This window comes from Juglans regia, chromosome 14 (assembly GCF_001411555.2).
Source record: "Juglans regia cultivar Chandler chromosome 14, Walnut 2.0, whole genome shotgun sequence".
NCBI classification, from domain to species: Eukaryota; Viridiplantae; Streptophyta; class Magnoliopsida; order Fagales; family Juglandaceae; genus Juglans; species Juglans regia.
The window spans coordinates 15,014,084-15,041,185 of record NC_049914.1 but is presented as its reverse complement, the minus strand read 5'-3'; the positions used below and the strand labels follow the sequence as shown (position 1 = coordinate 15,041,185).

At 37.6% G+C, this 27,102-nt stretch overlaps 1 protein-coding gene across 4 annotated transcripts; it reads right to left on the bottom strand.

The window, feature by feature from the left end:
• Positions 1–15: 15 nt before the first annotated feature.
• Positions 16–26,805, bottom strand: LOC109020641 (bifunctional aspartokinase/homoserine dehydrogenase 1). 4 transcript variants are annotated; one of them, XM_019003173.2, is made up of 13 exons: positions 26,637–26,747; positions 26,377–26,452; positions 26,055–26,205; positions 25,887–25,964; positions 25,628–25,743; positions 25,344–25,397; positions 16,309–16,396; positions 16,089–16,181; positions 15,252–15,292; positions 14,541–14,594; positions 14,282–14,445; positions 5,205–5,274; positions 17–427 (listed from the first exon to the last, which is right to left on the bottom strand). In XM_019003173.2, the coding sequence occupies exons 3-13, from the start codon at positions 26,134–26,136 to the stop codon at positions 299–301; spliced, it is 969 nt and encodes a 322-aa protein (XP_018858718.1). In that variant the 5' UTR covers positions 26,137–26,205; positions 26,377–26,452; positions 26,637–26,747; the 3' UTR covers positions 17–298. The 4 variants fall into 4 exon arrangements, with proteins under 4 accessions (XP_018858696.1, XP_018858718.1, XP_018858704.1 ...); XM_019003151.2 differs by lacking the exon at positions 26,377–26,452 and having other exon boundaries at positions 16–427; positions 26,637–26,805; XM_019003159.2 differs by having other exon boundaries at positions 26,055–26,452.
• Between the last annotated feature and the right edge of the window lie 297 nt (positions 26,806–27,102).

The window sequence follows — 27,102 nt, the reverse complement described above, 5'->3', positions numbered from 1 at the left end:
TAACAAATGGGTCCAAATAATCCAATTGCATAAAACCAAAAGCATGCCATGCACATCTCTCAGCAAAATTGATCCCAATTTTAAGATTTTTCGGAGCAAATTGGCTATTAAATTAATTCGGAATAGAACTTACCATTTTCAATGTTTCCATCAATAGTTTCAACCAGCCAAAACGGTTAAAATCGGGGGTGGATCCATTTTAAGTAGGAGTTTTCCAGGGAGAAAGTATTCATATTATTATTGTTCCCAGATATTGGCATCCCTGAGTCCTGAGTTTCTTCTATGCAAGACAAATAACTTATTCAGGAAACAAAGCCAGGATGTCAAGGATATCAGCAAGGACTCCAGCTGCCGTAGTATCATTGCCAGCACCAGCACCTTGAATAACCAGTGGCTGTTCATTATAACATCGGCTGTATATCTCTAACTGCATTTGAGTCAAAAGGAAAAAATTGTTAACTTCAATATTTTATTGCGTAATGCAACTGACCACTAAACAGGACCATGCGTAGCTAGAACAAACTTCAGAATGTTGAGTGAATAAAATATAAGAGGATCACAATAGATTTGATCAAGTTATGAGCTCTTTCATGGAGAAAATCTGGGAAATGGATGCAATTTCTTATGACCTGTGATGACGCTGTTACCGGGGAAAGTTGCTTAAAATCAAACTCATGTAAAATGGTGAAAATATTCACAAAAATAAAATAAAAGTGGTGATATGTGTAATGAATGAAAGAGTGCAACGGAAATTAAAAGGGCACTATATTTTTGGATTTTTGAGTGCTGCAAGGAAAAATAAAAGACTAAGATTCAAAACAGTAAAATAATAACTAAACTAAACTAAACTCGCTGAAATTAATTAACCAAGAAGTAACTTACTAAACTAATTTAATAAATAGAAAATTAAACATTAAATCCGGAACTAATTAAACACCAAATTATAAAGCAAGCTAACTAATCTAACATTAACCAACTAAGGAGGCAAAACAGAAAATTATATCTAAAATGTCATGCAAGGCCTTCATTCGCTCATTTGCCAAGCATGAATTGTCGTAGATCCATGACAAACATCTTGTCCCTGATCAGAAAGTGCTCCTCTACAATTCAAGATTGCATCTTTTTCCCGGGAAGCAGAAATCCCAATGGAATGGACCTTATGTTATAAAGGAGGTCCATTCTCACGGCGCGGTAGACATTGTCAATCCAAATAATGGCAATAGCTTCACTGTTAATGGACAATGTCTCGAGCCGTTTGTGAATCCCTTCAATCCTAATGAAGAGATCTTACTTTGTACAAGATACTGGGAAAGTTTTTTTTATCTTTTTTCCCTTAACAGCTTTCTTTAATTGCTTTTTGTCTTTTATATATATTCATTGTTTTGCTTTGATTTTATCTCACATGCTAGGTTGTATGTTTTGCTTACTTATTCCTGTGCACTATATTTTCTTTCGTTTGATTCATTGAGGACCATGTCTCTCACTAGTTGGGGGGTGGAGTGTGTGCACGTAGGATAACACAATTTTTGCATTAATGTGATTTGCACTGATACACACTATTTCTAGCATTTTGTGAAATTTAAGCATCTTGGTGAAATGGTTGAGCAGAATTATTTTTGTGAAAATTTATTTTCAAACCTGAGCATAGAGAATGATTTCTGAAGCATCATATTTTTTTTATGTTTGGTTTGAAACACCAAGATGCTATACTTATTGAGATGAAACTTGGTAAGATTTATATAGAACAAAGGGCAAGTTTTGAAGGATATTTTGCACATGCTTACACTTCTAGTGTTCCTCATTTTTTGTTCACTGATTTAACACAGAAGAAGTAAACTGCTAGATTACCGAGCCATTTTCAATAAAAAAAAATTGAAAAGAAAAAAAAAAGGATGAAGGCGGCTTAGGGAGCTTTCCTAAATAAAGGGATAGAAACGGTTACCCAAAACTTTGGGGGTTGAGTGTTCAACCTTAAACAAAGTTGGCATGAAAATTGTTAGTCCCTTGGGCTTCGAGGTAGTAAGAATAAGCAATGATTAATCTTAAAGTTGAAAACTTCTAGAACAAATCATGGCTAGTAACGAGGAATGCAGCCAGTTTAGCTACACACACATTTGAGTTCTGAGACATTTGCCCAAATTCTGTATTGAGAAAGTCTTGGTGGATATAGCTCCTGTGGTTGAGTAGTCATGTGTCACCTTTTGTGAGAATTCATAATTGTGCTTGATTACTTTTATTTGGATTTCAATCTTTATGCAATATTCATCTCAATTAATTTTCACTATTTTGCTTAGAGATTAGCAAAATACTAGTTGAGGAGTATGATTGAGCTAAATTATTGTATATTTTATACATCTAGAACTAATATATTTCAATTATTTCATGACATTATTATTGGTTTTAAATAGAAAAATGGTTAAGAGGCATAAATCCAAGTTGTGATTTAAATTGGTTGATAGCATGGTTTATGCTTAATTTTATAACTCGTGATTTAATTAGGCAATATTTCTTCACATGCACAAAACATCTTTGATATTTTATTCTTCTTTTTAATTTTTTCTGGTTTCTACTTTTCATATAGGACAAGACATGCACTGATGCTTAAAAAAGAAAAAAAAAAACGCACGCTGAGAAAATGGATGCACGCAGGGTTGTTCTTAAGAAGCGTCGTAGGGAGGAAACACACAAGCAACGCCGCCAGCTTTGAAGAGCTCCTCGAGGGGTCCAAACCACCGCTGTCCAGCCTTCCTCCACTGCCTGCTATCTCCATCTCCAGCCATCTTACTTGCTCTTTCCATTCCCTAACTTTTTATTTAGTTTTAGCTTGAATTTTATGGTGTAATTTTGAGATAGTTGGCTTAGAACCATTCGGTTTTGGGTATTCTATTTCCTACTTGTTTAACTTTGATGTTAGTTGTTTTCCTTGCTTCTTTAAGCTTCCGTTTAACAGGTATTACAATTGTTATGGATTGATTTTGAAAATTTTATGATTTGAATACAAGGATTAACCATAGACTCTTGATTTTAGGACTTTTCAATTTCCAGCTCGTATTTTATCAATTATTTTCTAATCTAGCTTAGTTTTGTTAATATCTTAGTTTCATTAGACATTAGATTGATTAAGAGTTAATTAGGGCTTAATTAATTTCAATTTTCTTAATTAATTATCTGTTAATTAAGATTGTTTAGCTCAATTGGTTTCTTAATTGTTTAATTTCAATTTGTTAGATTTAGTTGTTAATTTTGAGTCTTACAATTAGTTTGGCAATTTTCGTTGGTTAGTAGGTGGGTAATTTAGATATAATTTTTTGTCTTGCCTCATTAGTTGGTTAATGTTAGATTAGTTAGCTTGCTTTATAATTTGGTGTTTAATTAGTTTCGGATTTAATGTTAATGTGCTATTAATTAAATTAGTTTAGTAAATTGCTTCTTGATTAATTAATTTCAACGAGTTTAGTTTAGTTATTAGTTTGCTGTTTTGCATCTTAGTCTTTTACTTTTCCTTGCAACACTCAAAAATCCAAAAATATGAATCTAGTCCACTATCAGTGCCCTTTTCATTCCTGTTGCACTCTTCCATTCATTGCACATATCATCACTTTTATTTTCTTTGTAAATATTTTCACCATTTTACACGAGTTTGATTTTAAGCAATTTTCCCCAATGACACGATCTATGAATTTTATTCCTAATTATTACATGACACCCTTCTGCACTTGGGATAGCCTTTGTGCTGCTCATTTTTGAGTGAGTCAACCTGTGATGAGGTATTTTCGGAACAATTATCCCAGTCATGATTAAATGTGTATCTTCTCCAGGAAACTCCAGACACAAGACACTAAATAAAAGGAGAGAGAGTGGCAGGAGAGGGTGTTCAAACGCCAAGAGGTCCAAGAGTATTACTGATTTGATCAATGGAATTATGATATTGATCAAAGAGATATTGACTGTTGATTACTGAGGAAAAGGTACCGAGTTAATTCTTAGGAGTACTTTGGATTCAGATATGAGTTGAGATGAGTTGAGATGGTTTATGAATAGTAGAATAAAGGTTGAATTGTTTATTATATTTGTGTGGGAATTTGGAAAAGTTGTTTTGGGATTTGAAAAAAGTTGAATTGTTTATTATATTTTGAGTTGGAATTTGAGAAAATTGTAATGATGAGTTGAGGTGAGTTTTGAATTCAAACGAGGCCATATTGTTTCTACATTTTCTTTTCTTCTATCTCCAATCTTTCTATACTGCCCATATCTGTCAGTTGTCTGTAGAGAGTTGTGAATTAAAACAACCCCTTACATATTCTTTTTGATCGGTAACCCCTTGCAACCATATTCTAGAAACGTCCCTTCACCTAAACACCATACAAACATCACGCATTGTTTAGCAAGATATCTCCTAGGCCAGCTTGAAATTTCAGAGCAGTCCTGCACTGCTTGGCCTAATCTTTAGCTATCTCAATGATTATTTTTCAATTTTCCCTTTTTATGTGGAACCTCAACAAGACATGGCCTTTGTACCCAGAGAGTAATAAGCCTAACAGAACTCCACCTGTCAGAAGCATGCATCAGATAAGCTAAGGGAACTCCTAGTGTGGAATAAGTCTACAGCCCATCCAAAGGAAGGGCCCTTTCGAAAATATTCCCAAAGAAATTCTTGATACGTCCTTTGATCTCTTTCTTCGATGCTTTAAGCTAAGGAAATCTATGCTAATATGACAAGGCCTTGCTTCTCCAACAAGGAAGACCTCCATCTCGTTGCTCTTACAGCCATTCTCTCCTAAAACATTTTCTGAAATTTAAAGGGGTCAAAACCTGGAAACCTGCTTATAATCTCGTAAAATTTAGCCATGACAAGGAACAATGTGAATCCTACCTGCCCCATCGGTAGTGACTATAAATTTCACTGGTTCCTAGAAAGGTTTAGATGTACTAATTAATCGACCTTTTGAACCTTCACTATATTTGAGGAAGATCCCAAGATCTATCAAGATGTTACATACAAGAAAAATTGAATATTTCATTCATGGACCCATTATCCACCCCTATTTTCAGTTTGCAAGTCCCAAGGCAAATAAGACGAAATTTATGGTTTTTGCCTCCTTAACATAAAAAAATAAAAAAAAGCCTCTTATTATTACTTCAGGAATGCCTTTTAGTGAACTAGTAAAAGATAGAACTATGAAGAGAAAAAACACAGGACATACCACATTGTCGCTTCCTCTCAGCCTTCCCAAGGGAGAATCCTTGGGAAGCTCTTGAATGCCTACTTCACACCTACACAAAAAACAAAAGTTTATAAATACGAAAGCATTTATTTACAAAATTAGAGCCAGAGCACATCAATTCTCACAAATTTGATTATAATGCCATGTGGATGCAAGAAGACATGAGCACACCTTTTTTTATAAGCTAGCAATGGCGTACTTGTACACAAAAGGTGGAGCTGATCCTATTTGATAAAACTCAATAAAAAAACTCGTAATTTTCTTGAATACCTTTCTTAAAATATTCTCTCCTAAAATATTTTCTCTCCATACATTTTTTGTTTCGTTGGTCTTTCTTGCCGTTGGTGGTGGTGCGTTAATGGCAACATCTCCTTGTGGAGATTAGCGTATCATTCCAGCTTGAATTACCGTGTTGGTTGGCTTTGGTGGGGTTGTGCAGAGAGATTGTTATTGATCAAAAGTTATTTGAGTTCAGAAAGGAGAACGAAAGGTGGTGGAGAATCACAGAGAGTAGTCGTCGTGTGGTGAAATACATTTCCTTGGATCATGAAGCCCTAGGGTGCTTGGGTTCGATGGTGAGGGAATGTGTAGCATCATTGGGCTCTTCTGAGTTCCTGAGAACCCGTAGAAAAGAAAATATTGTGTTAATGGTGCCTCCCTTTCAGAATTTGGGCATGAAAAGAGGAGAGAGGTCTGACAGTGGTGCCAGAAGGGAGGAAGGGGGAGGGGTGGAGGAACTTCGGAGATACATTGAAGGAGCTCATTTCTTCTTCCTCTGTTTTGAGTGTGAGAAACAAAGTGGCTTATGTTTCCCAGGTAGGAAACTTGAAGATGATTAGGGGTGACAATGGTGCTCCATCATTGACGGTAGGCGGTTCACGGTCGTACAGTGAGGTGCTCCAAGCACAGAAAGTACTGCCTCGAGCCGTGAGTATTGTGGTGCCAGGCGTGTCCATTTCAGAGGTCGTGCAGAGGCATGGGGGAGATGGCAACGAGTTGTTGGGGTCAAATGAGGAAAATATGCCAAGAGTGCTGGTTGATATGGAGGAAAAAGTTGGAGCTTTATTAGATGAAATACTTTGCTTGAAACACTGCATTAAGGGAAAGGAGGTGATGAAGATAGGCATGAGCCGTGATTCAGGCATTAATGAAGGGAGGGGTAGGCCTTCAATTTAGGGCCAGAGGGAGATGGGCGCAAGGAGGGGTAATGTGGAGCAGACTGGGCTAGTGAAGGGCCCTAGGTTGGGCCAGGCCGTAGGCCCAAAGAAGGCCTGGAGGGCAGAGTAGCCAGTGTTTGCCGATATTTCGGCCCAGGCTCCGAGTCATTCTCCTGTGGCACCGGCGCGCCAGTCTCCACACCGACACAGAAAGAACCGTCGATCGTTGTTGACCACCACGATGAGTTGATAGAGTCTTCGACGGGAGGAGTTGGAGGATGGCGAGATGGTAGACGAGCCGGTAGTGGTTGAGACCTTGAGGGTTGATTTCCCGTCGTCGTCATGTGGGCTGTCGGTGAAGAGTGCACAAACTCAGTTGTGCGTGGTGGTCGAAGGCCCAGATGTTGCTCCTATGCAGTTCATCTCGCCAGAGCGTGGGCTCTCGTTTTTGGGGTCTCCGTTAGGCACTCCACCACTGGAGATGGGTGTTTTTGACAGGAATAAGTCTGGGGATGGAAAATCTTTCGAAAAGATGGCATCAAGTGGTGAACCAAATGTAGTGTGTGGCTCGGAATTGGTTCTGCTTCCCAATGACATTGCTGGTAAGGAGGGGGCTGCTCTAACTCCTCTGTGTACACTCCCTCCCAACTCTAATTATGAGAGTTGCTCGTCAAATTGGGTTTTCAAGAAGGTAGGAGTTACAAGCTATTATTGGGGTTTCTTTTGGAGGTTATGAAGAACAATTTACGGCCATTCTCATGGTAATTGAAACTAGTCGTTCAAAATCAGCCATAAAGCAAGATAAGGAACTTAAACGGCTAACTTGTTCCATCAACTATGATGCGAAGGAAGGGAGTGGTGGAAAGGATACATCAAAAGGGAGGGGCAATCTATATTTTTATGAAGCCTAATATATTTGTCGTGGAATGTATGGGGGCTCAATGATAGCAATAAACGCATTCGTATCAAATCATTATTGAGGATGTGGAAGGGTGATGTGGTATGTTTTCAAGAAACAAAGTTGTAATTCATTGATAGAAGAATCTTGCGTACTCTATGGGCATGCTCGTATATGGGTTGGTCTTATTTGGCCTCTTTGGGAGCCTCAGGTGGAGTGTTATTAATGTGGGACAAAAGAGTGATTGAGGCGATTAATGAGTGTATTGGAGAGTTCTTGGTTTTGACTTTATTCAAAAATGTGGTTGACGGATGGGAATGGGCATTTGTAGGGTCCTATGGTCCCAACGTGGACAGGGATAAAAGAAAGTTGTGGGAGGAGTTGGCTGGCCTATACTCCTTATGGGATGCGTCGTGGTGCATGGAGGGCAATTTCAACATTACTCGCTTTCCTAGTGAACGATAAGGGCATCATCGGAATACTGTGGCCATGGAGAAATTCTCTGAGTTCACCTTTGATCTGGACCTTATGGATCTTCCCCTGGTAGATGGCGAGTACACGTGGTCAAACGGTCGGGCTTGGTCGAAATTGGATAGATTCCTTGTCTCTCCTTCATGGGAAGCCCACTATCCGGAAGTAAGTCAGAAAAGGTTAGCTCGCGTCAGCTCAGATCATTTTCCTATCATCTTCGATTGTTTGGGCATTCACTGGGATCGCCGGTACTTCAAGTTTGAGAACATGTAGCTAACAGTAGCTGGGTTTTTAGAGATGGTGCGTGCTTGGTGGTCATCATATCGGTTTAGTGGCACTCCAAGTTTCATTCTTGCAGGTAAGCTGAGGGCATTAAAACAAGACCTGAAGAAGTGGAACTTAGAAGTTTTTAGTCATATCGACAATCAAAAGTCTACACTGTTGGAGGAATTGCAGGAGATAGAGGGTAAGGAATTATTGAGATATACCTTAGAGGAGGTGTTATTGAGGAAGGGCACGATTGTGGCAGATTTGGATAGGGTTTTGTTGGCAGAGAAGACTTCATGGCACCAAAAATCCAGGGCCCTTTGGTTGAAGAAAGGCAATAGATGTATGAAGTTCTTTCACAAAGTGGTTCATTCACATCAATATAACAATGTTATTCAATCGCTTCATTCAGGTTCTCAGGTGTTATCTTCTCCTCCCGAACTAGAAAATCATATTGTACATTATTATGAGACCCTTCTCACAGAATCGGCATCTTGAAGGCCGAAGCTTGATGCCCTGTCCTTTGAGGCAATTGACTCGCAGAGTGTGAGTGTTTTGGAGAGACCTTTTGTTGAAGAAGAGATTTTCAAAGTCATCTCTAGTATGGCTAAGGATAAAGCACCAGGTCCATATGGTTTTTCAATGGTTTTTTTTAAAACATGTTGGGACATTGTGAAAGGTGATGTTTTGCAGGTGTTTAGTGAATTTCACTCTTTTTAGAAGTTTAAAAAATCCCTTAATGCGACTTTCATTGCTCTTATTCCCAAGAAACACGGGGTTTCATCTATTGAGGACTTTCATCCAATAAGCCTAGTTAGTAGTGTTTATAAGATTATTTTGAAAGTTCTTGTTAAGCGGCTTAGTCCGGTGTTGAAACATATTATCTCCAAGCCTCAAAATGCTTTTATTCGTGGGAGAAAAATTCTTGATTCGGTGCTCACTGCAAATGAGTGCTTAGATCATAAATTGTGTGAGCGAAATTCAGGTATTCTTTGCAAGCTTGACATGGAGAAGGCTTACGATCATGTGAATTAGGAATTCCTCTTGTACCTGCTTGAGAGGTGTGGCTTTGGGGATAGGCAAATTTCATGGATGCATCATTGTATTTCAACAGCCCGATTCTTAGTTCTAGTTAACGGCACACCTGCTGATTTTTTTTATAGTTCGAGGGGCTTGCGGCAAGGAGATCCTCTATCTCCTCTTCTTTTTGTTATAGTTATGGAGGCTTTAAGTAGGATGGTGCAGGCAACTGTTGGTGGGCGTTTTTTATCTGGTTTTCAGGTGGGCAATGGCTCTGGTGGCCCTATTATCATCTCACACCTTTTTGCATATGACACTTTAGTATTTTGTGAAGCGGATGATAGCCAGGTCCAAACTCTACGAACATTGTTACTTTGCTTCGAAGCAATGTCAGAGCTCAAAGTGAACATTGGCAAGTCTGAGATGGTTCCGATGGGTGAGGTCTCCAATATCCTCAGTTTAGCAAGTCTTTTGGATTGCAAGGTGACCTCTTTCCCAATGAAAAATCTGGACCTTCCGTTGAGAGCAACTTTCAAGAATAGAGCTATATGGGATGGGGTGGTGAAGAAGATAGAAAAAATGTTGGTTGGTTGGAAAATGGTGTATTTATCAAAAGGGGGTCACCTCACTCTTATCAAGAGCACCATCACTAACCTCCCCACTTATTTTTTATCTATGTTTCCTATGCCTATAGTGGTGGTGAATAGGATTGAAAAACTCTTTAAGGCGTTCTTATGGGGGGGCATAGGGGAGGAGAAGAAGTTCCATCTGGTTAGATGGAAAACAGTATGTGCCCCAGTTACGTATGAGGGGTTGGGTGTGTGTAACTTGAGAACCTTTAATAAAGCTCTATTGGGGAAATAGCTATGGAGATATCACTTGGAGGGGGGATCATTGTGGAAGGAAATTATCGATGCTAGATATAGTGCTACTTGGGGTGGTTGGTGTTCAAAAGAAGTGAGAGGGGGGGTATGAAGTGGGTTTATGAAAGTTTATAATGAAGGGGTGGACATGCTTTGAAAATCATATTCACTTTGTAGTCGGATAGGGCAATCGAATCAGTTTTTGGCGGGACATGTGGTGTGGAGATCACGCATTGGAAATGGTTTTTTAGTCTCTATATCGTATTGCAGCTAATAGGGAGGCTTTAGTGGCGGATGTGCGGTTATTTTCTGATTGTTCGCATCAGTGGAATATTCTTTTTAATAGGGATTTTCATGACTGGGAATTATCTATCGTTTCAGACTTTTTCAGCCTACTACATTTCTTGGGAACTCCAATGGCACAGCGTGATAGTTTAAAGTAGAGGTCTAATAATTACAAGAAATGTATAGTTAAGGCGTATTATAACATTTTGACAACATAGGATCATACATTGTTCCCCTGGAAGAACATCTGGAGGTCTCGCGTGCCTTCTAAAATTGCCTTTTTTGTATGGAATGCCGCTCTTGGGAAGATCTTGACCACAGACAACCTGAGGAAGAGAGGATGTGTAGTGATGGATTGGTGCTACATGTGTAAAAAGAATAGAGAATCTGTGGATCACCTCTTACTACATTGTAACGTAACAAGGACGTTATGGGATGAGATCTTTCAAAAGGTTGATGTTGTTGGGTAATGCCTATGAGAGTGGTGGATTTGCTAGGTTGTTGGAGGAAGTTGCAAGGCTGTCATCAAGTGGCCGCAGTTTAGAAGATGATTCCATTGTGTATCATGTGGTGTATTTGAACGGAAAGGAATGCACGCTGCTTTGAAGATAAGGAACGAACAATGGTGAAGCTGAAGAATTTCTTTCTCCACACTTTTTGGTTTTCCACTATTGTATTAAACGGTGGACAATGTTCATGATTTCTTGTCTTTAATTTATTGCTCTTAGAATATATTTAGGTGTTTTTTTGTATACTTCTTGTGTACATAGGCTATGCCTATTTCATTCATATCAATAATATTTATCTCTTATAAAAAAGAAAAGATAAAACTCAATAATCAGGAAATGGTCATGGAAGCTACTTCATCATGCTTTTCACAATGTAAATATATTCGTTTTCTTTAGAGCACTTGGATCCCAAATATATTTGTTACATTTTATATACCATCTAGATGTAAGCTAATCAAACAAGCATCCAAGGAAGATGACACCTTTCACCATGGTAAGAACGTATTCATAGAACTTTTCTACTTTAAAGGAAAATGTGAGAAGTGTGCCCGTCGTAGGTAGGAACTCCCCATGCGGGAGCAACATAACGTTGCGAAAACTCGTAATCTCGGATGCAGAGGAAGGCCACACTGGACAAGTAGGGCAAGCAAAGTCTTGGGCAGGCAAGGACTTAAAACGAACATAGCACTAAGTGAGCAAAGACTCAAGTAAGGGTAAGCGAGCAAAGGTAAGCAAGATGGAGTTCGAAACATGTTCCACGAGCAAAGCGACACGGATCCGAGCAAGGTACCCAAGATGCATTCCTGTGATACCCCATATGATATGGATAAGGGTAGGTGGTATATGGGATCCCACATTGTTTAGAAAAGAGAAGTTCTTGCTCTTTATAAAGTTCCAATGGGGCTTCAGTTGTATCATTGATTAATCCTTTTGAAGTATAAGCCATGTGGTTTGGGCCTTCTATTGGGGCGCTACAAATGGTATCAGAGACTATCCCAACCAGAAATGTAGGACTTGAGCCATGCCACCTACAATGGACAGGCCCGACGAGGACGTCGGGAATTTAAAAGGGGTAGATTGTGATACCCCATATGATATGGATAAGGGTAGGTGGTATATGGGATCCCACATTATTTGGGAAAGAGAAGTTCTTGCTCTTTATAAGGTTCCAATGGGGCTCCAGTTGTATCATTGACTAGTCCTTTTGAAATATAAGCCATGTGGTTTGGGCCTTCTATTGGGGCGTTACAATTCCTCTCCCTACCTTCCATCCAAGCTAAAGCTCAAAGTCAACCCTAAACTATATGGAGTAGCCAAGCAAAAATGCTCGGAATCATGTGGGCACTCTCACGGAAATCTCAACCTCAACAGAGACGTTTTATGAGAAGAACAATGTTTGACAACATTCACGAGTGGCAGACTGAGTTTCCCTTCTCCTTGGCCGAGCTCCTAAGATGCACAATTTCGTCCGCGCCTGCCACACCCTTCATCTGACGTACACCTGGGCAGCTGGATGCTCGCTTATCAGCAGACCAACTAGCGATGAGAGGGTAGTGCACCCATGAAGACGATTTCCCTCCTTTTTACCCCACGCCTCTTAGCACTTTGCTTATGTAACACAAAGCCTTCTTCCTCAATTCTTTCACTCACACTCTCGTCTGCCCTAACCCTCATTTCCAAAAAAGACCGTAGCTCATCAAAGACTCACACTCACACACACCTGGAAATCCGAATTCACTGTCGAATTGCAGGAAAATCGACATACCTACGACCAAGCAAAGTTGTTACTCACTGCTTGGGTAAGTACTTGCTGTGACTGCATCCTCTCCTTTTCTCTCATCGTCATCACTTTTCTTCTTTATTTTGAAGCCCTTCCCCGAGATCACTAAAAAATTTCTCTTCCATTTTTCTCTCCCTCTCAACTAATCTGTGTTCAAAACCGAGCAACCATTCTCTCGAAGTCTTAGGAGAGATTTAGATAGTGAATTGAGATGAGATGAGTTGAGATGGTTTTTGAATCCAAACAAGGCCTTAGACTCGCTAAGGCGCCTGAGATAGTCATTGGACCACTTGAAGCTAGCCTGCCAACGACCGACTCAGTGAAAACTCACTGCCAAGGTAGGTTCTCCTCTACGACAGTGCTTACAATGGTGATTAATGACCATGAGCATGCTGTGTACGATTTGGTTTATTACCTTTGAAATATCGATGCGTAGTAGGTTGGTGATGCCTTGCTTTTGGGTTACCGATTGTGAAGACATGCATGCATTCCTCATGATTTAAGCTTAACATGTTAAAGAAGAATAGAGGAATAACGGTTCTCTGTTTCTGAGTTATCCATAACGCATCTCTACTTCTCCCTATGATGTTTGTTTTACCGAGTATACTGTTGGTTAAGCTGATAAACCTCGGGTAACCATTGTTTCCGTGTGCATTTCGCTTCCTCACTGAGCACTTGGAGGTCATCAACCTCGACGATGCTCGCCAATGCGTGGTGGAGGGGCCGGGACAAATGGTTACTTTGCTTATGACCGGAAGTGTTAAGGTTGAATTCCCTAGTGAAGAGCCAAATCTGGAGGTGGAAGGGAGGAACAAAATTGTCCTCCCCGCCCCGCACCCAAAAAAAAAAAAAAAAAAAAAACAAAACTGAAAACTCCGCATTTGATAGATTGATTTAGAAAAAAAAAAAGGAATTGAACAAAAGACAAGAAATGTTAAGGTGTAAGCTTGATATAAGCATCCGCCTCCCCCACCTCCCAACCCCCAACTCCAGCTTATTACATCCAAGCCCGCCCAAATTCACATTTGAGAGATCGATTGGTAATTCTTGAGCAATTCCTACATCGTTTTGTTTGCGAAGGAATTATGTGATGAAAAAATTTAGATGTCCACAATTCAAAGAAGTTTGAGTGGATTTTCTTGCCACAGTTGATTACACCAGTAGCTGGTTGTTGTGGCAAGCCTGTACAATGGTGGGATTGGTGAGTGAGGCAAACTAGGACACCATGGACATCAATGAAAATGCTTTTTTAACTAAGATCTGTTTTTCCTTATGCCCAATCCTATCTTATAACTGCATAAATATCTTGCAAAATTTTTGGTTACCACTCAGAATGATGCATAATTGGAAGGACCTATTGCACAAATAGCCAAAGTTTCATGACCAAATCCCGTATTTCAAGGGGTTTAAGTGCCACCAAACAGAAGTTGAGTGGTTGGGTTGCATTTTAACTGGAAAAAATGTCACATTTACTGTCTAGTCTATACTTTATGAAGAGACTAGAAGCATCACAAAGCATGACTCAACTAAAATGTTCCAGAGTAGCTACGTCTCCCTCTCATAATGATGTTACCACTGCTTTTGTCCATCATAATACTGTGTCATCTTCAGCCATTCCTCCCCAGACAATAATCTCAAACACATCTAACTGAAAAAAAATGTTCTCATTGTTCCATCATGTGTGAGAAGTATTCTAATACACGGCAATCTAAATATTTGAGCCATATCCTTCATAAAGTGAATTACTCGGGATATATTCAACATATTAAATTTCTGAGCAACAGCAAAGATGCATAGAAAAATTACCTTGATCCCTCAATTACACAGACATAGCGTAGCACATTTCCATTTAAAGAAGCCTTTGTAACTCTTTCTTGGATATCCTTATCAAGCAATAACAGCCCAGAGTCCAGGAAGTCTTCAGCAGACATTGCATTGGGTCCCATTTCTTTAGGGAACAAGCTCTCAATCTGAAAAAACATATATTACCAAATTGTTAATTTGAGTTTTCTTTTTAATTTAAAAACACGTAAAGATGAGAGCAATATTGCATTAACCTTATTACCTTAATGCTATCCAAGTTAATCCGCCAACCAAGAAGTCGAGCAAGGATCAAAGCCTGCATTATGACACCGAAAGGAAAAACTTAGAGAATGTCGTATGAATTATGCTTCTATAATGGAAACCACGTACAGGAAAGATCTGCTTTGCAGATTATATCTGTTGCCCATTATATGACCCTCCATCACTTAAAATGACTCCCCAAAACTTCAATAGTTATATGACGGAGGGCTGTAAGTAGAAATAATAATTAAGAATAGGTACAAAAAAGTTATAACCATGGGCAGGCACTAGTTCCAGAACTTAAACTCACGTTTGGATAAATGGATAGCCTCAGTCAAACGATTGTGCACACATTTATTCATAAAAAAATGATTATGGACATATTGAATTCACATTTGACAAATGCAACATAAACACGTCATCACTTTATCTTGTTTATTCTTCATCAAGATCTGAGACATTCTTCTCACCATGATTGTTCCAAATTGTGAGATTATCTCATATAGTAAAATCCAAAAATTAAAATGAATATGCAAAGTAAGTAACCATCCACTATGTACCGTCCCTCTGTCAGCCTTATTCAAGGTCTAACAGTCAGCATACTCCTAGAACAAATGACATCAAAGCCAGAAGCCTAGAGATTTCGTAATAAATAGAATGTAAAAACAATAATATCAGGTGCGCACACACCAAAAAGAAAAGCTGTCCTAACCTTTCTTGCAACATCCATTCCACTAAGGTCATCACGAGGATCTACAAAAGAATATCCAATCAGAGATAATCATACTGGCATACTAAATATCTAAGACTTAACTTCTTAATGCAAAGCACCAACTTCTCAAGACAAAGAAGAGTAGAAGTCTCATGAAATAACATGACAAATCACACTAATTCAATAAGTGAATTTCGTAGGGATACCTGCAAGCATGTGTTTTCTTTTAAATCATTCAAGAATCTTACTAACCAAAGAAAGATTAAAAGAAAAGAAAAAACAGAAACACTAGGAATTATAACAATCCACTGCCACAACTGAATGGAAGTGTCTTCTAAGTAAAAAATACATCATTACATTATATGAATAGTTCTTTATATTCCAAAGAATACTCAAAAGGGACATAACACAATTTTAAGCCCAAAAATCATGCTGGTACACCCAAGCAAGTGGGATATTAGATGCTTCTCTACAAATATCCCTTAAAGGTAATCTGTATAACTTTCATTGCCATCAATGCAAGACATGAGATCTCGTATCCAATCCCATCCTCTATATATTGTGTGAAGAATACAGCGTTAGAGTAATGAATGGATCATAAGTGATATTACAACTGCAAAATTCTGAAAAGAAAATGTAATGTTCGTATTGAATGTTAGCATCAAGACAAACCAACAATGAAAAAAAAAAAAAAAAGCACATCCAGGATTAAAATTACTACCCTGTTTGCAAGTACAATGTGGAAACTATTTATTCCTAGACTGCCTACTGTGAGTTGGCCACAAAATTCATAGGCCATGAATGTGCTTTTACAGCAAAGCAAAAGATCATAGAAACCTGGTTCAGTAAACCCCAAGCTTTTAGCAACTTTAACAACTTGGCTCAATGGCTTTCCATCTTCTACCTCACTCATTACATACCCCAATGTACCTACAACAAACATATGAGATATCAGTAGCATTGTTCATATGCACATGATACCCAGAATACAAATGCAAACAATCCTTGGAGGTGATTTATAGAAGACTAGCAATGAGTTAACATGCTTTATGTGTACCACTCAAACTCCCAACAATGCGGTGGACAGCATCTCCGGATGAAATTACACGATTTATGGATACAATGACCGGAAGACCAGCACCAACCTAGCAAGAAAATTGAAACCAAATAAGATAACATTGCTTAAGCCATTTCACTGCAGATGTCACTATATTCTGAATTTGATAAATCAGAACACATGGATGACATTTGCTTAGCAAGACCAATAAGGAAGCCACCAGTAGCCAGATCAAACACCTGATAGCATAATATTAATAAATCAAGCATATGCCAATCATACTGAAGAATCCATTTAAATCACCACCTTCTACCAGAAAGTAACATGATAGAACTGATCTCATTAATGATTAAAGTGGCAGAGTGGAAACAAAACTCAGGAGCTGAAATCATCATGATCAATTCCCTGCAGATGAGGCTGTACGAAATATAAAACTCAAAGTAGCAGAGAAATACAAAATGAACAAAAGAAATCACAAATAAAACATCCATGTGAACAATTAAGTCAGCATTCAAGCATAGGACTAGCATTTACACATGTATCCCCATTATTGGAGACATAGCCAAACTGTCACAGCCTATCTATGCCAATATAATCAAGCATTCATACAGAAGTGAGACCTGACTTCACCTACCAACTCTCATTCATAGGGAAGCAAATCCCAATAGGTCCAGACAGTAAAGACTACAGATCATCTAACTTCAAGTCCACATAGACACGAACTTGCAATAAACATCTACCACACCACAAAGCATCTTCAAATCATTAAACAGAAAAAGAGGACAACAAGTTAATATAACAACAAAAATGGCATCATCAATTTGAAGCATGTCATTAAAACGTGGAACAAGGGAACACCAATGGTCAATTACAGAAAGCACCTATGTTCAGACATTCAATGCATCTAGTGTTTGAAAGCCCACAAAAGCTCCAAGCATAGGGGAAGAGTTGGGGCAAAAGAATGTTAAGATACATAGTATAAGGGTGCTGGATGCTCACATTTTGTTTTTTCTTTTTGCACTATAAAATGAGCTAAACTTAATTAATAACCAAAAAAGGGTCATACCCAAGCACAGAAGTATACAAATGGAACACCAGTTGGCTTCTTCAACAGCTCCCAGAGTTTGAGACAAGGGGATCCTTTGTCCACTTTATTATTTGTTATGGTCATGGAAACTTTTAGTAAAATGTTGTCAATGGCAGTTGGAGGTGGCTTTCTTTTGAGTTTCTTAGGTGGGGATACTAACAGCAATACTTTCAATATTTCCCATTTGTTGTTTGCAGATGACTCGTTGATATTTAGTGATGTGAATCATAATCACACGAGGGCACTTCTTCTATGTCTTGATGCTGTCTTTCACTTGAAAGTAAACTTTGCAAAGTAAGAGTTGGTTCCGATCAGTAGTGTCCACAATATAAGGAGCTTGGCTAACATATTGGGATGCAATGTATCTTCTCTACCTATGAAGTGCCTTGGTCTTCCCTTAGGAGCACAATTCAAAGCTAAGGCCACATGGGATAACATGATTGAGCAGATCAAAACAGGTTGGCAGGTGGAAGCTGGCATACCCTTTTCTTTTTCTTTTTTTTATGTCGAGAAACCTCTCGAAGGCAGGGCCCTTCGAACCCACTCCTGCGAAGAAAACCCCGATCCCATGCACGGCACCCTCAGAAGTTTCTTTACACGGAACTGGTTAAATCGCTAGCTTTTTATCAGGGGGTGTGGCCCCAAAGGATTGTTGGTACCCATGAGGTGTTGAACCTTGGACCTTAAAGGGAGTGATACCCCAAGATCAAGGCCTTCACCACTTGGGCCAATCCCTTGGGGTTGATGGCGTACCTATCGAGAGGTGGTTGGATCACTCTCTCCAATCCGTCCACCTATTTCCTTTCTCTTTTTCCTTTACTCACAATTGTGGCGAAGTGTATTGAGAAACTTCAACGTGATTTTGTGGAGTGGATTAAGCGAGGAATTCAAATTCCACCTAGCCAATTGGAGGAAAGTATGCTCTTCAATATTTGGTGGTGGGTTGGGGGTTCAAATTTTGAGGATATTCAGCCAGACACTTCTAGGGAAATGGTGTGGCGTTAGCACTAAGAGAGGGATGCATTATGGAGAGTGGTGATTGACTTCAAGTATGATGGAGCATTGGGGGGTCCTCTAATATGGTAAATGGGGCATATGGTGTGGGGTTGTGGAAGAATTTAGAAGATCAGGGGTCTTCAATTGACATATCATATTCTTGGTGCGTAATGGCTCCAAGGTTAGATGACATGATTTACGGTGTGGAGACAATGTCGTAAAACTCTTTTTCCAGCTATGTACAAGATAGCATGTGACCAGCCTCAGTGGTTGAGTTGTTGGGAGTTTCAGGAGGTTCGCGTAGTGGAATGTCAGTTTTCTTAGGGCAGCCCAAGATTAGGAAATTGGTGTATTCTCTGACTTCTTTAATCTATTATATTCTACGAGAGTTAGGACTGGACGAAGTGATAACATGTTTTGAATACCTTCTAAAAATGGGAAATTTTCTGTCAGCTCATTCTATGAGGTCATCACTAGTCAGCACCATAATCCTTCTCCTTGGAGTATTTGGAGTAAGGCACCTCTAAGGCCACTTTCTTCATTCAGACTGCTTTTTTAAGGAAGATTTTGAGAATGGACAACCTAAGAAAAAGAAAAGTCATGGTAATTGACTAATGTTGTACAGTAGAAGTGGAGAGACAGTGGATCGTTTACTTCCAATTTGAGGTGGCTATGGTCCAATGGGATGATCTCTTCAACAGAGTGGGGTTAGCATGGGTTATAAGGGAGGGTATCGATCTCCTTGTCAGATGGAGAGGTCTATATGGCTTCTCGCAAATTGTAGCAATATGAAAGATGGTCCACATACATCTACTTTGGTGCATTTGGAGGGAAAAGAACGATTAGAATTTTGCAGGCAAGGAACACTCATTGGATGAACTTAGACACTTCTTCTTTGACTCACTAATGTCATGGGCAATTGCTATAGACTTCAACAAACTCAACTTTCATGATTTTCTTATATCTATTTCTAATTCTTGACTAGGTGCTTCCATGTCAACACATCATAACTACTTCCTAATGAATTCACTGAGATTGCAGATGAACTAGTGCATCATATACTTTATAAAAAGACTAGTGCATAATATGATGCTACCATGAAAACCCATGCACCCTATGAATCTATTACAAATATGCCATGTGGCATAGATGGAGTAATGGTGACGGGGTCCTGAAATGCGGTAGAGATGAGGTTGATGATGGTGAGATGGTTGAGTTGGGATTATGGCTATAATCGATTTGAGCTGAGTCTATCTTTTGGGTTATCGAGTCGAGATTGACTCAAATAACTCGAGTTCGAGCTTGAGCTCAATCTCAAGCTAGGAGCTTACCAAGCCAAGCAGAGCTGATCAAAACACGAGCCCGATTTGAGTTTTTTTTTTTTTTTTTTTATCTTTGCTCTTACTCTTTAATTTGCTCAAGCCGAGTCAAGTTACTTCTCAATTTTATATTATTAGTCTTAAAATATTTTTATTTATTTTTTAATGAAATTGAATAATTAAAAATAAAAAATTACAAAAAAAAAACTATTAAATTTAATGAAATCTTTACTACCATTGTATAGACCCCCTATATTGAATTATAAGATTGTAAAAGTTTTATGAATGAATAAAAATTTGGAAAAACAAATGCCTTACACCTTTCTAAATTCTATCTAAATAATTACAAATGGGATAACAATAACAAAAATTACATGAATGAGAAAAAAAAAATTCATATGTAAGTTTAGACTATAGTATAATGATAAGAATTTAGTATAGTTTATCCGTTACAATATGCAACTGGTTGATATTTTTTTTTAAAACCCATATTTTATGTCTACAAAAGTTACTTATTAGGAATATATATATATATTATATCTATATATATTAGTTTTGCAATGGTGACATGGTATGTGTATGATAATATACACATTACACAATAGCATATATCAACATTTCTTATATAGTTCCTACACAGTAGTATATGAAACTACTAATTAGGCATTATGCATATTATAAACGGCTACTATAATTTAATTACAGTACTTAACTAACTACATATAACTATGGACTATATTCAATATATAGGCATAAGTAATTAGGTTGTATGATACATATTTAATTATAAAGGTTAATGTACTTATATTATTAAATTTAATATTTATACATGCATTTCTATATATTTAAGAATGTAGCTCAGACATAGATGAGAAGGACTTAACGAACCTTAATCAAGTCGAGTTTAATCGGGTATACATCATTTACTAATTGAGCAGGTTTCTACTTTCAAGATCAAGCTTTTCTTTTTTCATGAGTCAAAGCTCGGTTCGAGTTTAACCGAGCGAGTATCAGATGAGCAATCATACGTACTAGTTCATTTACAACCCTAGTTGGGATGTCATTTTGTGTATTTACATTTTTTTGGTGCTTTACATTGTTAGAACAACATTGAGAGGGTATTTTGAGAAAAAATTAATAAGATGTGATTTTCTTGAATGCATTTTCAAAGTAGTGTCCTATCAAATAGAAACTGCTCTTTATTATATTAAAGAGCCATAGTTTTCTTTTTAATATTATTAGAAAGTAATATTAGCATTTCAATTTCAGGTGAATTTGCAAAATGAGGTAGAAATGACATTTTAAGCTCAGGCCTTGCTTGTTTTCACAATACTTCTCAACTCATCTCATATCATCTAATCATTACAACTTTCCTAAATTCTAATACAAAATAAATAAATAATTCAACTTTTTCAAATTCCAAAACAAAAATAATATTAAAAAATATATTCTAATAATATTTTATTCAATTTTCAACTTTAATCTCAACTCATCTCATCTCATTTGCGAAAACAAACCAAGCCAATGTTCCCTTAAATTAGACTATCCAGGGAAAATATAAACTTAAGAAGCTAATGCAATAATGCATACATAGATGTGTACAATCACATATCTATATAGTCAAGATATATATTACAATAAATAAAAGCTAAAGCATCCACTTTGTAAAATATTGCGCCACCTCAACATTTGTCTATTTTAATTTAATTTTATAATTATTTTATTATTTCTAATTATAATACAACTACATTTACACTTTCACCCTTTATTTCCACTTTATTAACCCGCCTTTTACACATTCTGTCAGCTTGTACCCTTTATTACCACTTCATTAGCTGGCTCTTGAACTTGCAGTCTCAATTAACGCTTTTAGTTTTATTAAGTTCAATTTTACCTTAAATCTGTTCATTTTCCATGTTATCAAAACTATTTGGTTTCTAGGTTGTTAAAACAATTGGATAACCATCTCAGCATTAATTTATTTCCTTAAACATTGTTCGGTTTCCAGACTGTTCCGTTTCTAGGTCATTCAGCTTAAGTAGAAGAAGTCTGTTGCGCTTCTGCTTATTTCTCTACAGATCTTGCTCTTCTAATTAAGGTGTCATTTTTTGTTTCATTGTCATCTTGGAGAGGGATAGCCAAATGCCATTTTTTAAGTCGTTGATGCTACTAGAAACAACTGTTGCAGCTTCTTCTTGGAACCCATCTGATTGGGTGGTCGTGAAAGGTTCCAAAACCGGTTTCCCTCTTTCTGGCAATTTCGGTGGTGTTGGTGGCCATCTCTTTTGTACAAAAAGCTACAACAACTAAGACTCTAGTGTCAAGCCCAACATTTGAAACTCATCTTTGTGCCCACTTTCTTTGCATCTCTTACAGCTTCAACTTTCGGGTTGTTCTTGTGAGCTATTGTGGTCTAAATTCCAATGACCAACATAGATAGTCAACATGATCGTTTACTTCCCTCTTGCACTTCCCCCTCACTCTGTGTATAAATTGACAAGTATATCAAGCTTCTCACGACTATGAGAGAAGTGGGGGAATATATTTGTAACATACGGGTCCAAATTTAGGGCTTAAAACTAGTATTTTATTTATTTATTATTTATTTATTTATTATTTTATTGTCTTTATATTTGTTTATTTTTATTTTTATTTATTTTATCATTTTAGAATTTGTGCTAACAAATAGATTAAATTAGTGATTCCTTTCCCTTAAAACCTTCGTATACTCTATCCACTTAGTCCCCGTACTAGTTTCGGTTTCCAACTTGTGATCAACTCCAATTCAAACTCTTCAAACCCTCTCAGATACGGTATCCACGTAAGAATAGGTTCCTAAAGTCTAGGCAACTTCAAATTTCAGCCAATCTCCTAAGTGTTCAAGTTGTTCCCTCCCATCGCCTATAAGAAACTCTCAAGCCTCTGTGTTGCACACGTTGAAATACCCAGAGAAACAACAATTCCGCATAAGCCTTATTTCTGCCCAGCCATTGCTGACCACCCCAGGACGTCGGAGCACAACCCACGGCGCCAGAAAAAACCGGCCAACCCAACCCCGTTGAGACCACCCCTTTCCGGTAAGTCCCCGATGAGATCTCTCCCTTCCCGTGATTTTCACTGTCTCGGTCTAACTCCCTCACTCTCTTTCTCTCTCTCTCTCTTGCATCGCACCACTGCCTAGAGGACCCATTTGCGTCATCGGTCACTTCCAACCACGCCAGAGCCGCCGTCGCCTCAGCCTTCTTCTCTAGGTAAGCATCGCACAACCACTCCCTTTGTTCTCAGTTCAACCTTCTGTTACACGATGAGAGCCTTCTCCCGTAAGCCTATATCATTCCTTACATCCAGTTTTCCCATAATACCCATGCCCATTAGGATATTTCCCAAAATACCCTTAAAAACCCTTGACCGTACGCCTCCGTAAATCCTATTGAAGAAACCTTTCTTTTTTTTAATAACTTTATGGTAGCCGACAGTGTCTTTGGGAGATTTCATGTTTTTAAACCTGTGCTTTATGTGGGCTGATTAGCCTATTGTATTAATAATCATATTTCGTGAAATCAGTATATAGCTAGATACTTTATTAGATTTAAAGTTTATGATATGTATTCAAGTGGGAAGGATGCTAGGACATTTTCCTAGAAGTTAGTAACGTCGTGTACCTCGTATAGGTAACGCGCTTTCACTTGGAAGTCAGGAAGCATCGCTAAGAGGTAAATAGTATGATCATATAAATATGAGATTATGCTTTTCGATCTTTGATGAAATATGAGATTATGCTTGAGTGAATGAATTTGTTGTTCGATTGATTTAATGTTACTAAATTCATATGAAAGCCATGAAATGTTCAAGTGGTAGTTCAAAGTCAAGTATGCCATGTAGTAGTCAGATTACGCAAGCCATGTTCATGAAATGCTTAAGTTATATATGCCATGTTTGTGTAGTACTTAGATCATGTATGCCATGTTCATGTAGTACCTGGATCATGTATGCCTTGGAATGTCATAAAACATTCAGAGCATGTTATGTAATATCACGTTATTCTATGCCATGCTAAATCATATTATGCTATGCCATGTACAAGAATATGCCATGCTAAATCATATTATGTTATGCCATGTACAAGAATATGTCATGTACAAGAATATGCCATGCTAAATCATATTATGCTATGCCATGTACAAGAATATGCCATGCTAAATCATATTATGCTATGCCATGTACAAGAATATGCCATGTACAAGAATATGACATGCCATGTCATGTTACACTATGCCATGTACAAGATTATGCCATGCTAGAAATGTTCATGAAGCCTAATCAAATCACATGCATTAAGAAAGATAAGAAATGTAACGGTGCCACGGACTCAAGTGTGGTTAACCACAAGTTTAGTGAACCATGGACTCAAGCGTGTTTCACTCCATGTTATGCAAGTTAAGTGAAACACAGACTCAATCGTGTTTCACTCCATGTTATTCAAGTTAAGTGAAACGCGAACTCAAGCGTGTTTCACTTCATGTTATGCAAGTTTAGTGAAACACGGACTCAAGCGTGTTTCGCTCCATGTTATGCAAGTTTAGTGAAACACGGACTCAAGCGTGTTTCGCTCCATGTTATGCAAGTTAAGTGAAACACGGACTCAAGCGTGTTTCGCTCCATGTTATGCAAGTTAAGTGAAACACGGATTCAAGCGTGTTTCACTCCATGTTATGCCAGATAAGTAAAAACACAGACACAAGCGTGTTTCACTTCATATTAAGAGAAGATAACCAAGATATTATGCATTCACAATTACATGTTTTGATTATATATGCTTCCGCTTATGTTAATAACAAAAATATATGCTATGTGAGTCTGTGATGATATATGTATGTAAAATCTTTCAGAAAGTCATGTTACGTGTTTGATTGAAATCCATGAAGCTATATGTATGTTATGAAGAGTATCATAGAAATTAAATGTATGTTAGGCAAAAACTATATCTTACGGTATGATGTACTACTTACTAAGTATTCAACTCATTATTTTTGTGTGTCTTCTTGTTTTCTTCCATGTCTAATTCTCGCAGATGATGTCTATGATGATGAAGAGCTGGATGGCCAGGAATAGATCTAGTACAAAGACTTAGGAATGAATAAGTGATATTATCACAAGAATTAGATTTCTTTTATGTCATTCATAGGATTAGTTTATGTTCTTTTATATTTCGTTCAGTTTCCAAAACAATCATGTTCAATTCAGTTTTAACGTTTTGATGAATTTCAATAAATGAGGTATTTCAGGATATGAATCTCTTTACCGGGTATTATGTTCTAAAGGTTAGTAATATCTCTATCCTACGGGAATGGGGTGTTACAATATTAAAACTTAATAATTGCCCGTGCATTATTAATAAGAATATTGGAAGCAATTGCAGCATCGTCATACTGACCAGAGAAGAATGGTCGAGTTTTAACTCAACGACAACTAGACAGCAATATTAACAAGTAGTCAAAAACAAAGATAAAATGATTAAAAGTCCAGCTTTATATCCAAGACACTTCTCGTTCTTGGGTACATGGTATATTTTAAATCTATTACCCATAACGAAAACAAGGCTCCATGATGCATCAAGCAAAATAATGACTTACAGTTGACTCATGCCGAATGCGACGAGGGTGTGAAACTAGTTTGTCATAATCCTCCTGTAGCCCAGCAAGTAAAAGGTTCCTTTCAGACACTTCACGTGTTACTGGGTATCTCAGAGACAAATTCATATAGCACAAATGGTGATCATAAAATAGGAAGAATGAAGAGACAACAATGGCACTCTTGTTTTAAAAAATATTACTAAGAATTGAACATGTGGATGGTTTCTCTTGGTAAACATGAGAAATGAGTGCTTCAATCTACCAAACCTACAAGAGTTAATTACCATGGTAGAAGTAAGAGGCTTTTTATTTGCCAGGACAATGCAACAGCCCAAATCTACCACTTGTTTTAATACTCCAATAGTCTCTGAACTTGCAGAGCAATCTACTAAAGCCAGACCTTTTACAAATAATAGCAAGATAAGGTCATATATTCAAGGCCGAAAGCATGAACATCTATCGCCAGAATCCAATTTCTGAAATTAAGCATGAGTAAAGACGAAATATGAAAACAATAGCACTAGAGCTTCAAAAGCCACATACCTAATGATTTACCCAGAACGGCTGCAATGTCTACAACTTTCCTTGTTGAGCCTGAATTGGTGAGTGCTTGAAACTGACCTTTAGCAAGATAAGACAAGAAGTATTAGAGAGAAACACAGTCATAATACATCATCCTCTTCAGTACACAAAGATAAGTAATCGAATTACCAGAATTACAGAGTGTCAGGAGAGAAGAACCATTCAACTTGACTCGGCAAACTTCCAATAGAAACTCGTCATCTAACTCCATTGACAACTCATCCGACACAACAATCAACGACTTACTATCACATACCCCCACAACTCTCAAGTAAACTCCCTGCCAACCAAACCTGGTCTATTAAAGCAACCTAATAATTATGCATGCATTCGCATAGACATATATACTCATACATACATACATACAAAAATACCACACACACACACAGATATCCCTATATCAAATCAGCCAACAGTTTAGCCATCCTGGGTGATAAGCAATTAAACGTACTCAGGTTTGTCTACATCCAAGCATCAATATAATAACCTTGAAGGTAGTTTATTAAACTATTGGTGTTTTCCAGCATCTGCAACAGCAGAAAGAAGATTTCACTATTCTTTTTAGAAGCAAAATCATTTCCATGTTAACAATACGAACATTGGGATATTATTCTACATTAACAAAATACTTCAAAAACGAAATGGACTGGATTCTGAATACACAAAGAAATCACGACGCCAAATAAATGATTTTTTCTAAGTAATGGTGACCAGTTTGGCGTGAAGAGATCGGCAGGAGACAATATGCTGGAGGAGCTGCCGCCCAACGCCACCGCAACCCATCAAAAGCAGAGGAATAGTCTTCATTTTTTTCTGTGATTTCTTCTCTCTTTCCCCCTTTTGGTTTTATATTAAAATAAGTGGAAATCTATGCTTATGTTACGTTTGGATTGGGAGTTCATATTATATATTTTGTGAATAATAATAAAATAATTAATAATATTTACAAAAATACTATTATCTAAACTAGCTTAGGGCATTATTTGGAAAAAATAATAAAATAAAATATTTTGTATTTTATTAATGTTATATGTCGTCTTGAAATATATAGTCTTTTCAAATTTTATTTGAAAAAAAATGAGAGCTACTATTAAAATTATATTTTTTTACAAGAGAACTGCGCATCCCAAGATTCTAAGGGTGTGTTTGGATGTTAAAGTGAGTTGAGTTGAGATAA

What these genes read in the sequence shown, in the direction of transcription:
- LOC109020641 (XM_019003151.2), bottom strand. Translation starts at nt 26,732, where the DNA reads ATGAAGACTATTCCTCTGCTTTTGATGGGTTGCGGTGGCGTTGGGCGG. An exon ending in CCTGACACTCTGTAATTCTG is followed by an intron (nt 25,965 to 26,054) that starts GTAATTCGATTA and finishes ATCTTGCTAAAG; the next exon opens with GTCAGTTTCAAGCACTCACC. An exon ending in AGCCTCTTACTTCTACCATG is followed by an intron (nt 25,398 to 25,627) that starts GTAATTAACTCT and finishes GCTGGGCTACAG; the next exon opens with GAGGATTATGACAAACTAGT.